General features: G+C 38.6%; 1 protein-coding gene across 7 annotated transcripts in view; it reads left to right on the forward strand.

Moving 5' to 3' along the window:
* Positions 1-13089, forward strand: part of BRCA2 (BRCA2 DNA repair associated) — an 86425-nt gene that overhangs the window by 45339 nt on the left and 27997 nt on the right. For all 7 annotated transcript variants that reach the window (XR_013407876.1, XM_077974177.1, XM_077974176.1 and 4 more), the window contains 4 exons: positions 2640-2810; positions 3296-3650; positions 10539-10694; positions 11110-11254. Coding sequence is in view for 6 of the 7 variants with exons in the window: in XM_077974177.1 (XP_077830303.1) it covers positions 2640-2810; positions 3296-3650; positions 10539-10694; positions 11110-11254 (827 nt within the window). In the remaining variant the exon portion in view is untranslated. The remainder of the gene's footprint in view (positions 1-2639; positions 2811-3295; positions 3651-10538; positions 10695-11109; positions 11255-13089) is intronic.

Here is a 13089-nt window from a genome sequence, read left to right on the forward strand (position 1 = left end):
GTCCCTGTCCTGATGAGTCATACATTCTAGTGGGCGTGGAAGGCATAGAAAATGTTGAAAAGTAAGTGAATTGTACAGTATGTTAGAAGAAGATACATACTATAAAGATAGATAAAGCTGGAAAGGTGTCAGAGAAAGTTGGGCAAGGAGATGCGATGTTTAGTCTAATAAGTAATTAGGAAGGCTTCACTGAGTCAGCTACATTTGATAAATGACCTAAAGTAAAAGGAGGGAGCATAGGACTATCCTAGCGAAAGACCCCTAGTCTCTAAAAGGGGAGCATGCTTGAAGTATTTGAGGAACAGGAAGTTAGTGCAGCTGGAGTAGAGTGGATAGGAGAAGAGTAGTCGTAGATGAGATACAAAGGGAGGACCTCATAGACCTTTATAAGAACCTTACCTTTTACTCTGCATGATTTTTACTGAATAAACTACTGGAAGGCTTAAAGCAAAGGGTAACATGATCTGACTTTTTTTTTTTTTTTTTTTTTTTTTTTTTGAGACAGTCTCACTCCGTTGCTCAGGCTGGAGTGCAGTGGCGCAATCTCAGCTCACTGCAGCCTCCACCTCCCTGGTTCAAGCGATTCTCCTGCCTCAGCCTCCCGAGTCACTGGGACTACAGGTGTGCACCACCATGCCCAGCTGATTTTTATATTTTTAGTAGAGACGGGGTTTCACCAAGTTGGTCTCAAACTCCTGACCTCAGGATCCACCCTCCTTGGCCTCCTAAAGTGCTGGAATTATAGGTGTGAGCCACCATGCCCACCCTGATCTAACTTATTTTTGAAAAAATAATTCTAGCTATTTGTTGAGGAGAGGAGCAAGGATGGACGCAGAGAGACCACTTAAGCTATTGCAGAAATACGAGAGGTGGTTGCTTGGACCAGGGAAGTGGCAGTGGAATTGGTGGAAAGCAGTTGGACTCTGGGGTGTTTTGAAAGTGGCACCATTAGGAGTTGCTCAAGGATTAGATATAAAATGTGAAAGAGGAGGAGAATAACAATGGCTGTAAAGATTTTGGCCTTAGCAACTGGATGGATAGAGTTACTGTGTAACTACCAGAATTGAGAAGACCAAAGATGGAGGGAAATGGAGAGTTTGGTTTTGGACGTTTGAAGCTTGAAATGTAATGGTAGACAGCCAAGTAGAGGTGTTAGGTAGGCAGTTGGATATGCAAGTCTATACACAGGTAAAGTATAGGCCAAAGAAATCAGTTCACAAGTCATCGGCATATAGATGACTTGAAGGCCATGGAAAGGAGACTGAGAAAGAGCAACCAGAAAGTTAGGAATAAATGCAGAATGGGGTGTTGCATGCCAAGTGAAGATGGAATTTCAGGGAATAGAAAATGACCAGCTGTGGAAGCTGCTTCTAATAGGTAAAGTAAGATGAGGACTGAGATTGGCCACTGGATTTAGCACTGCAGAAGACATTACTAACATTAATAAAAATAGCTCAATAGGTTGGTGGAGTGATATCCTGATTAGAATGCAGTTAAAGAGCAGTTGAAGAGCAGGAGTTGGAGACACAGAATAGAGTCAGTTCTTTTGGGAGTTGCCAGAAAGAAGCAGAGAGAGGGACATTGCTTGGAGAGGAAGTAGGATCAAAGAGTCTTGGTTTTGGCTTGTTTCAAGGTAGAAAAAAACCGTATCTTATGCAGATTCACATCGTTCAGTAGAGAAGGAAAAAATTGATGATGCAGGAGAGAGAGGAGGCATTTCCTGATCGTTGGCCTTGTAGGCAGCAGGGGGTATAGGAGCTAGTGTACAAATGGTAGAAGAGGACAAAGTGTAAGGATGCAGATGCTTGGAAGAGGGCAAAGTATAGGGATACAGATGCTGTGAGTGGATAGATAAGAGGGTGGGAGCTTATGAAAGTTCTCTTTTGATTACTTCTGTTGTCCTAGTGCTAAGAGTATGAATGAGAAAGGAGGAGTTAGAGATTTGAGAACAGAGGGGACAGGATCAAGGAGAGCACCAAAACTAAGAAAGGCAGTTCTCAGGTGTGATTTCTAAAAACAATCTCTTTCATAAGAAAAATAATGTAAAATGTAATTACTTAAAATCAAGGATCTCATTTTTCAGAAACAAATATGAGTTGAAATCGTTCTGTTGACTCTTAAGTGGAATTTTTTATTTTGTTTTTATATTTTGAGATAGAGTCTCACTCTGTTGTCCAGGCTAGAGTGCAGTGGCACTATCATGGCTCACTGCAGCCTCAATCTCCTGGGCTCAAGCAATCCTCCCACCACGGCCTCCCAAGTAGCTGGGACCACAAATGTGAGCTCCCACACTTGGCTAACTTTTTTTATTTTTTGTAGAGATGTGGGGGTCTCACTGTGTTGCCTAGGCTGGTCTCAAACTCCTGGCCTCAAGCAATCTTCCTGCCTCGGCCTCCCAAAATGCTGGGAGTATAGGTATGAGCCACCATACTCAGCAAGTGAAGTTTTTATCGGTATGATATTTTGATACATGTCAAATAATTTTCTGAAATTATATTACTTGTAGATCATATGAACTCATAAAAACTTACTGAATGATCTTGAACAATGTAGTTTTTGTACAGAGAATAGTCGTAGTTGTTGAATTCAGTATCATCCTATGTGGTTTTTATGATAATATTCTACCTTTATTTGTTCAGGGCTCTGTGTGACACTCCAGGTGTGGATCCAAAACTTATTTCTAGAATTTGGGTTTATAATCACTATAGATGGATCATATGGAAACTGGCAGCTATGGAATGTGCCTTTCCTAAGGAATTTGCTAATAGATGCCTAAGCCCAGAAAGGGTGCTTCTTCAACTAAAATACAGGCAAGTTTAAAGCATGGCCTTATGTAATCATGTACTGCAGTATGGTTAAGGTTTCTGTGTAATCTGTGACTTCCATGTCAAAATGTTGCACAAGCCAGTTGTCAGTGACAGTTGCCATCCCACACTGCTGTTCTCTTGTCATCCCTAGCCCCCATTTAAGAGAGATCACACATTCATGCATTGCTTGCTTCCCTCTTTCCCCACCTGCTCCTTATCCTCTTGATGTATGAGAAGACTATGAGTTATTAATTTGATCCACTATTTGGGGATTGCTAGTAAAGCATTTTTGCATTTTATTTTTTGCTTTTTAAAAAGAGTTCGTATTTTAACAATATGAAACAATATATGGCTAGTTACAAAATTTTAAATTCTCAGTATTTCTTAGATAAATTCAGTTTTTATTCTCAATTATTCAGTGATTTGTTTAAACAATGGCATTCTAGAGTCACACTTCCTAAAATATGCATTTTTGTGTTTACTTTTAGATATGATATGGAAATTGATAGAAGCAGAAGATCGGCTATAAAAAAGATAATGGAAAGGGATGACACAGCTGCAAAAACACTTGTTCTCTGTGTTTCTGACATAATTTCATTGAGCGCAAATATATCTGAAACTTCTAGCAATAAAACTAGTAGTGCGGATACCCAAAAAGTAGCCATTATTGAACTTACAGATGGATGGTATGCTGTTAAAGCCCAGTTAGATCCTCCCCTCTTAGCTATCTTAAAGAATGGCAGACTGACAGTTGGTCAGAAGATTATTCTTCATGGAGCAGAACTGGTGGGCTCTCCTGATGCCTGTACACCTCTTGAAGCCCCAGAATCTCTTATGTTAAAGGTAAATTAATTTGCATTCTTGGTAAAAATCAGTCACTGATTCAGTTAAATTCTAGAGGTTTTACATTCAAATTTTAAATACTTATTAAGGATGCTCAATTTCTTAAATATACTGATCATTTTAGTATAAAAAGCATATTCTTCAGACAGTTAAAGTTTTTGTGCAGTTTTTGGGAGGGCCAGAGATCTTTCTTGAGAAATAATACATTTCCAATTAAAAAGCAAAACTAAATTTGCACCATTTGATTTTGGTATCTGTAACTTGCTGCCCTCTTGTTCTCATAGCTTTGCTTTGATCAGATCCCTGTTCCACTCTGGATTAGAGAATTATATTTTAGTACTTCTCAAATATGTAATAAATACACTTTTCATCTCTGTAGATTTTAAACTACATAACAGGACTTTGTCATATTGAATGGTCTGCAGTATTGCTATCTGAAATTACTGATAATATTGTACATTCAGATTCACTTAAGAGGTAACCTTGCAGAGAATTTACTTCTCTGGTATTCTGGATCACTCTAAAGAGAACATTTTATAAATTAAACATTTTTAAGGTAAAGATGTATTTTGTTTGGCATTAGTTCCATGTTGGATTGATTGCTTTTTACTGAAAGCATTCCATTAAGCTGAAACAGTCTTTTGTTTTATGTTGCTTAGAATATCAAGCTTGCAGTGGCTTTCATTTTCTTGCTTTTTGTTTGTTTTGTTTTGTTTTTCATCAAATCAATGCATGTGCATAATTTGGAAACTCAACTTTAATATAAGACATATGACCAAAAAAAGCAGTTGCTAGCACAACCCTCCCCACCCTCATTCATGGTCCCCAGAGGCAATCATTTCCAGTCCCTTTGACTATTTTTTAGCTTGTTCTGCTGTCTTCTTTCTCTCTTTAGTTTACAGAGCAACTGTTAACTTCCTGCTATGGAAAATGAGGATTTCAGTCTCTTACTCCAACACTGCTACATACTTCTCTACCTTCTTCCCCATCTTCCCTCTACTAATACAGCATGGTTTTTAGTGAAATCTGTATTCAGTGTTTACATTATAATGACTAAAAAATATTTTTTGCAATTTAATACCTAATATACTATGATCACATTTCCTTTCTTTACAGCTTACTGCTTTCCATGGAGTTATTAACTGTCCTTTTCATTTATCTTAATTTTCTGTGTCCTTACACAGGAGCTATAAAAATCCTGCCCAATATGTTAAAATTTCTCTGTTGGTTCCATTTCTCTTTCTTGGAGAACCCCTGGACCTTTTTATTTTCTTACTGCATTCTGAAGTGCTCATTTTCTTTTTTTTTTTTTTTTTTTTCCCTGAGACAGGGTCTCACTCTGTCGCCCAGGCTGGAGTGCAGTGGCATGATCTCAGCTCACTGCAAGCTCCGCCTCCTGGGTTCATGCCATTCTCCTGCCTCAGCCTCCCAAGTAGCTGGGACTACAGGCGCCTGCCACCACGCCTGGCTAATTTTTTTCTTTGTATTTTTTAGTAAAGATGGGGTTTCACCATGTTAGCCAGGGTGGTCTCTATCTTCTGACCTCGTGATCTGCCCGCTTCAGCCTCCCAAAGTGCTGGGATTACAGGCATGAGCCACCGTGCCCTTCCTGAAGTGCTCATTTTCTATGTGTGCCATACAGCTTTCATTCTATAAATTATTCTTACCTCTTTTCTGTGTTAGAAACCCCATTTCCTGGTTTCCATAGCATCTTTCTAGAATATTTCCCCTAGTTGTAAGGGCCCACAACTCTCAGAGGCTTCTTGTGGAAAGGAGCATGCAGCTTTTTGATATCTTAGGGTAAGGTTGGCTCGATATAGAATTCTAGGTTGAAATTATTTCTTCAGAATTTTTAAGACATTTCTTTTATCTTCTTTAGTATAGCTCCTGCTAATTTCAGTGCATTCTTTTTTTTTTTTTTTTTTTTTTTTTGAGACAATGTCTTCTCACTCTGTCACCTAGGCTGGAGTGTTTTACTTTGTACAGATGAGGTCTCCCTATGTTGCCTAGGCTGGTCTTGAACTTCTAGGCTCAAATGGTCCTCACACTTCAGCCTCCCAGAGTGCTGGGATTATAGGCATGAACCACTGCACCTGACCCATGGTGCTATTTTTATCTTCAGTCATTCATTATGTACTCTGGTTTTAAGAAATTAAGATTGTTTTGTCTTTATTTTTATTTATTTATTTATTTATTTTTGAGACAAAGTCTCGCTCTTGTCACCCAGGCTGGAGTGCAATGGCGTGATCTCGGCTCACTGCAACCTCTGCCTCTCGGGTTCAAGTGATTCTCCTGCCTCCGCCTCCCGAGTAGCTGGGATTACAGGTGCCTGCCACCACACCCAGCCAAATTTTGTATTTTTAGTAGAGACGGGGTTTCACCATATTGGCCAGGCTGGTCTCAAACTCCTGATCTTAGGCGATCCACCTGCCTCAGCCTCCCAAAGTGCTGGGATTACAGGCGTGAGCCACCGCACCTGGCCTGTTTTGTCCTTAAATTTCACAGTAATGTACTTTGATGTCTTTTTTTTTTTTTTTTTTACTTTTTTTTCTTCCCTTTAATTCTTGGCCCAGATGCTTACTGGCACTTACTCTAGAAACACATCATCCTTCGTTGAGTTCTGGAAAATTTTCTTTAAGTGGTTCTTTTATAATTTCCCTCCATTTTTTTCTCTACTTTTTTCTGGAACTCCTGATGTTTGGACATTAGGCCTCCTACATTGTTCCTCTAATTTTCTTGTCTTTTCTCCTACTTTCTATTTCGTTACCTTTTTTTATTCTCACTTCTGGTATGGTTTTTAATTTTTTCTTCTAATTCTTTTTATTAATATGTCATGTTTTATAGATTTGTCTTTAAATATTTTTACATAATTTTATGACAAAATACAAAAAAAAAGCAATTCCTAAAAATTTAGAAAGTCAAATGAAAGCAAAGAACTTAAGTGTATTTTCAATTAGAGCATAATCATACCAAGAAACTATTTCAAGTAACCTAAAAAATGTTTTATGTCCCTAGTGGTATATTCCCCAAGAACAACAACAGCAACAATAACTATAAAATGAAACAAAATCTTAAACTATTCTTAGTCATCATGTTGGTGGTAGTGTTGGTATTCCTATTCTGAAGTTATAGTGGATATGAAGTATGTTGAAATATCCTTTTACACTCTTTTATGTATGTTTGTTGTATGTGAGTAATTATATGATTATAGAGAACAGGGATCTTTTTATCAGAGAAAGGTACAGATGTGAGATTGAAGTAAAGGAAAACTTGCAGTTCTGCATTTGTATTGGAAATATCATTATGAACTCGAGATCTATATTATCTTTAAAAAATACATGCTGGCTGGGCACGGTGGCTCACGCCTATAATCCCAGGACTTTGAGAGGCCAAGGTGAGTGGATCACTTGAGGTCAGGAGTTCAAGACCAGCCTGGCCAACATGGTGAAACCCCGTCTCTACTAAAAATATAAAACTTAGCCAGGCATGATGGCATGCTCCTGTAGTCCCAGCTACTGGGGAGGCTGAGGTGGGAGAATCACTTGAACCTAGGATGCAGAGGTTGCAGTGAGCCAAGATCACACCATTGCACTCCAGCCTGGGCGACAAAGTGAGACCCTGTGTCAAAGAAAAAACAAACAAACAAAAAAAACATGCTTACTAGTTTCGTCTATCAAAAACAACAACAACAAAAAAATGAACAATCCAGCAGTACTGAGTATCCCTAGTTCTCAGAATGTTTTCTAAGTACCATTTTCTCTTAAAAAGATGCAAGGTGTCTTGAAGAAATGTCTGAGTCCAGATTCAGGGGAGGATCTATATGAATCTGGAAAGTCTTGACATACCAGAAAAAAACTAAGCATCAAACACTACTAGTGTCATGTCAAAAGGACTCAGGAGTGTACTAGAATAGATTCTTACTGATCAGAGATAAAATAATTTGAGCATCAGAAAGGATAATAACAGGCTGGGCACAGTGGCCCACACTTGTAATCCCAAGATTTTGGGAGGCCAAGGTGGGCATATCACTTGGGGTCAGGAGTTCGAGACCAGTCTGGCCAACATGGTGAAACCCCATCTCTACTAAAAAATACAAAAATTAGGCCTGGGGGCAGGTGTCTGTAATCCCAGCTACTTGGGAGTCTGAGGCAAGGAGAATTGCTTCAACCCAGGAAGCGGAGGTTGCAGTGAGCCAAGATCTTGCCGCCACACTCCAGCCTGGGTGACAGAGCAAGACTCCATTGCAAAGAAAAAAAAGAAAAAAGGATAATAGCAAAAAATTGAAATTCATAACAAATGATACCTCTACTCTCATTGTTTTAAAAACTAAAGCCCAGGCACAGTGGCTCACGCGTGTAATCACAGTACTTTGGGAGACTAAGGTGGGCAGATTGCTTGCATTCAGGAGTGTGAGACCAGCCTGGTCAACATGACAAAACCACATCTCTACAAAAAATACAAAAATTAACCAGGTGTCATGGTATGCATGCGCCTGTAGTCCCAGCTACTTGAGAAGCCGTGGTGGGAGGATGACCTGAGCCCAGGAGGCAGAGGTTGCAGTGAGTTGAGATCGTGCTACTGCACTTCAGCCTGGGTGACAGGGCCAGACTCAGCCTCAAAAAAACAACAAAGACTAAGTAAAAGGAGAAAAAAATCAAGCATTTATCTTTCTTCTCTTATGTGATCTATATATTGGGACCCTCAAGTAGATCAGGGGAAGTTTCTGTTTATAAAAATGTTTCAACAAATAAGGAATAATAGAATTAAAATATAACCATTTCGCAACCCTCAAATTAGGGTTGTCTTTTCTTCTAATTCTTTGTTTTTTGAGATGGGGTCTTGCACTGTTGCCCAGGCTGGAGTGCTGTGGCACGATCTTGGCTCACTGCAACCACCTCCTCCCAGATTCAAGCAATTCTCCTGCCTCAGCCTCAGCCTCCTGAGTAGCTGGGATTACAGGCATCCACCACCACACCTGGCTAATTTTTTTGTATTTTTAGTAGAGATAGGGCTTCACTATGTTGACTAAGCTAGTGTCGAACTCCTGACCTCGTGATCCGCCTGCCTTGGCCTCCCAAAGTGCTGGGATTACAGGCTTGAGCTACTGTGCCCAGCCCTTTTCTTCTAATTCTTAAAGTGAATTTGTGTCTACCAACATAATTTTCAAGAGACCTTTATTATTCCCTAAATGTTTTCTCTCTTTGTGACATTCAGTTCTTGTTTCATAGATACAGTATCTTCTTATCTTTCTAAAGCTAATGATTAATGTTTTGTTTTCATTTTCATTTTTTCTGCTTCCTGCATTTGTTTTTTTTAAATGAAAACCTTTCTCTGTTTGAATCTCTCAGGTTAGAGACTTTCCTCAATGGTGATCATTGACTGATCCACAAGTTGTATGTGTGGTGAGGCTTGTCAGCTCATAGGGTAGTAATGTGATAATTTAACTAGGAGACCCTCAAATATCAGTGACTGTTCCGAGAGTTGAGCAGAGTAAGGAAATTAATAGGGAGAGTCATTTTCAGCATAAAAATTTTATTTCAGTTTTGTTTTCAATAATAGCATCTCACCCCCACCCTGGCTGCGTCTGCTCAGTGTTCCAGAGAGTCCACGATATGTATGGTTCAGCCCTCCAGAAAGTAAAGTCTCCTGCATTTTTTTTTTTTTTTAAATGCTGCAGCAAGAATAGGGTCCTGGGTTCTTTTTTAGTATGAGGGAGGGACAGCCACCTGGCTACTTGGGATAGGAAAGAAAATCTGGTGTTTCAACTACTTTTGTACAAAATGTCAACCATTTTTTCCTATTTTCAGCCCCACCATATGCTCCAGCCTTCACAGGTACCTGTTGCCTCCAGTTTCTGTGTGTTTTCCTTTAATTATTTTGTTATTTAATTATTTTGTTCCTTTAATTATTTTGTTTCATATTAACTCCTTACAACAAGTTTGGTGGCTGAATAACCTTGGGCAAGTTGTGTAGTTTCTCACATATTTTAGTTTTATCGTCATCTGTAAAATGGAGATGAGTCTTAGGATTATTGTGAAGAAAATTTGTTTTTTTCTTTTTCTTTTCTTTTCTTTTTTATTTGGAGACGGAGGCGCGCTCTGTCACCCAGGCTGGAGTGCAGTGGCACAATCTCAGCTCACCGTACCCTCTGCCTCCAGGTTCAAGCAGTTCTCCTGCCTCAGCCTCCCAAGTAGCCGGGATTACCGGCACCCATCACCTCACCTGGCTACTTTTTTTTTTTTTTTTTAGTAGCGATGGGGTTTCACCATGTTGGCCGGGCTGATCTCAAACTCCTGACGTCAGGTGATGCGCCTGCCTCGGCCTCCCAAAGTGTTGGGATTACAGGCGTGAGCCACCTTGCCTGGCCAAAGATTAATTGTTAATATACGTAAAGTGCTTAACACTATGCCAGTTACCTTAGTAAGTGTTTGATGAATATTTGCTCTTTGTGTTAACCATAATCATTCTCAGGATGCTTTGTCATTTACTTGTTCCACAAATTCTTAGCTTCCAAAATTTTGGTGATGCCTCACTTCCTATTCTCTCTGGTTGCCTTTGTCCATGTAGGTTTTTTGAGGAAGCTTCATTGAATAAGTGTATTTTAAACTATTATGTTTAAATTGAAGTTCCTTTTATCTGTTTTCTAATAGAAACATTTAAATAGCATTAAAAACTTGTAGCAGTATAAACAATATGTTTGAGAAGTACTCTATTTTGAAAATATTTTCACTTTGATACATTTTTTACTTACTGTCTTACTAATCTTCCTAAGACTTTTTAAAGTGAATATTTTTAAGGCAGTTCTAAAAGAATGAAAACTTATGATAACTGTAATAGAATTGAATACATATTTAACTCCTAAATCCATCTATTTATTAATTTGTCCAGATTTCTGCTAACAGTACTCGGCCTGCTCGCTGGTATACCAAACTTGGATTCTTTCCTGACCCTGGACCTTTTCCCCTGCCCTTATCATCACTTTTCAGTGATGGAGGAAATGTTGGTTGTGTTGATGTAATTATTCAAAGAGCATACCCTATACAGGTATGATATATTCTTGAAACTTATCATATATTTCTTTCTTTTGATAAGCTTTATTTTTTTGTTTGTTTGTTTGTGACGGAGTTTTGGTCTCTTGCCCAGGCTGGAGTGCAATGGCGTGATCTTGGCTCACTGCAACCTCCACCTCCCGGGTTCAAGTGATTCTCCTCCCTCAGCCTCTCAAGTAGCTGAGATTACAGGCATGCGCCACCCTACCCAGATAATTTTGTATTTTTGGTAGAGACGGAGTTTCACCATGTTGGTCAGGCTGATCTCAAACTCCTGACCTCAGGTGATCACTCACCTCAGTCTCCCAAAATTCTGGGATTACAGGCGTGAGCCACCGTGCCTGACCTGATACAATTAATTTGAAAGTTATATATATGACTTTTTTGGTGTGTGTAACATATTATTACAGTGGATGGAGAAGACATCATCTGGATTATACATATTTCGCAATGAAAGAGAGGAAGAAAAGGAAGCAGCAAAATATGTGGAGGCCCAACAAAAGAGACTAGAAGCCTTATTCACTAAAATTCAAGAGGAATTTGAAGAACATGAAGGTAAAATGGGTTATATGGTACACATTTTTATTTCTAATATAAGAACAAAGTTTTAGAGACTTTCAATTTAACATTTTTAATGAGTAAATAGTTTTTATTTTGAATAATAAATTGACTTTATTTTTTAGTATCTGGAGTATTCTTTTTTGGTATTAGAGAAAGCATAGCAACAAGGGACAGAAATATCAGATTATTTTTCCCTAAGCCATTTGTAGTATTTTTCCTGAGTTCTTACCTATATTATGTGACTTTTGCATTTTTGTCATTGTAGTTATTAGTTTTCATGTGTTATGATGCCTGGAACTAGGGCCTATTGTGGTGTCAATTTTAATGTTAAAAATCGTGGTGTTTTTATGTTTATATGACATAAATTTTATTTTTTCATATCTCCCTTTTGTTGTTGCTGAAGATTTTATGTTTTTCTTCATTTCCTCATGATTTATATAGAAGATATAACATGTTCTATAGAACTTATAGTTCCATAGTTATCTGCAGAAATATTGCTTCTTATATTTTATTTGCTTAAAATTATCAACTATTTTCATAAATAAGTGATTATGAAATCATTTACAGGCATACCTCAGAGATACTGTGGATACCGCAATAAAGCAAATATTACAGTAGAGCACATCACATGAATATTTTGACTTCCCAGAGCATACAAAAGTAATGTTTACACTATAGCGTAATCTCTTAAATGTGTGGTAGTAGCATTGTGTCTTAAAAAAACAATGCACATACCTTAATATACTTTATTGCTAAGAAATGCTAATGATCATCTGAGCTTTCAGTGAGTTGTAATATTTTTGCTGGTGGAGGATCTTTCCTTGATGTTGATGCCTGCTGAATGATCAGAGTGGTAGTTGCTGAAGGTTGGGGCGGTTGTGGCAATTTCTTAAAATAAGACAAGAGCATTTGCAACACTGATTGACTTTTCCTTTCATGAAAGATTTCTCTGTAGCATGCAATGCTGTTTGATAGCATTTTATCCACGGTAGAACTGCTTTCATAATTGGAGTCAATTCTGTCAAACTCTGCTTTATCAGAGTATTATGTAATATTCTAAATCCTTTGTTGTCATTTCAACAATATTCACAGCACCTTCACCAGGAGTAGATTCCTTCTCAAGAAACTACTTTATTTGCTCATCCATAAGAAGCAGCTCTGTATTAATCTGTTCTCACACTGCTATACAAAATACCTGAGACTGGGTAATTTCTAAAGGAAAGAAGCTTAATTGACTCACAGTTCCACTTGGCTGAGGAGGCCTCAGGAAACTTACAATCATGGCAGAAGACAAAGGAGAAACAAATACATTTTTCATAAGGTGGCAGGAGAGAATGTAGGGTCAACTGCCACTTTTAAGCCATGAGATCTCGTGAGAACTCCCTCACTAGCACAAGAATAGCATGGGAGAACCACCCCCATGATCCAGTCACCTACCACCAGATCTCTCCCTCAACACATGGGGATTACAATTTGAGATGAGATTTGGGTAGGGACACAGAGCCAAACTATATCATTCTGCCCCAGACTCTCCCAAATCTCATGTCCTTTCCACATTTCAAAACCAATCATGCCTTCCCAACAGTCCCCGAAATTCTTAACTAATTCCAGCATTAACTCAAAAATTCAAGTCCAAAGTCTTCATCTGAGACAAGACAAATCTCTTCCATCTATGAGCCTGTAAAATCAAAAGCAAATTCATTACTTCCAAGATACAATGGGGGTACAGGTATTGGGTAAATGCTCCCATCTCAAGTGGGAGAAATTGGCCAAAACAGAGGGACTGCAGTCCCCATGCAAGTCTGAAATCTAGCCAGGAAATCATTGAA

Source organism: Macaca mulatta, chromosome 17, assembly GCF_049350105.2.
Source record: "Macaca mulatta isolate MMU2019108-1 chromosome 17, T2T-MMU8v2.0, whole genome shotgun sequence".
NCBI classification, from domain to species: domain Eukaryota; kingdom Metazoa; phylum Chordata; class Mammalia; order Primates; family Cercopithecidae; genus Macaca; species Macaca mulatta.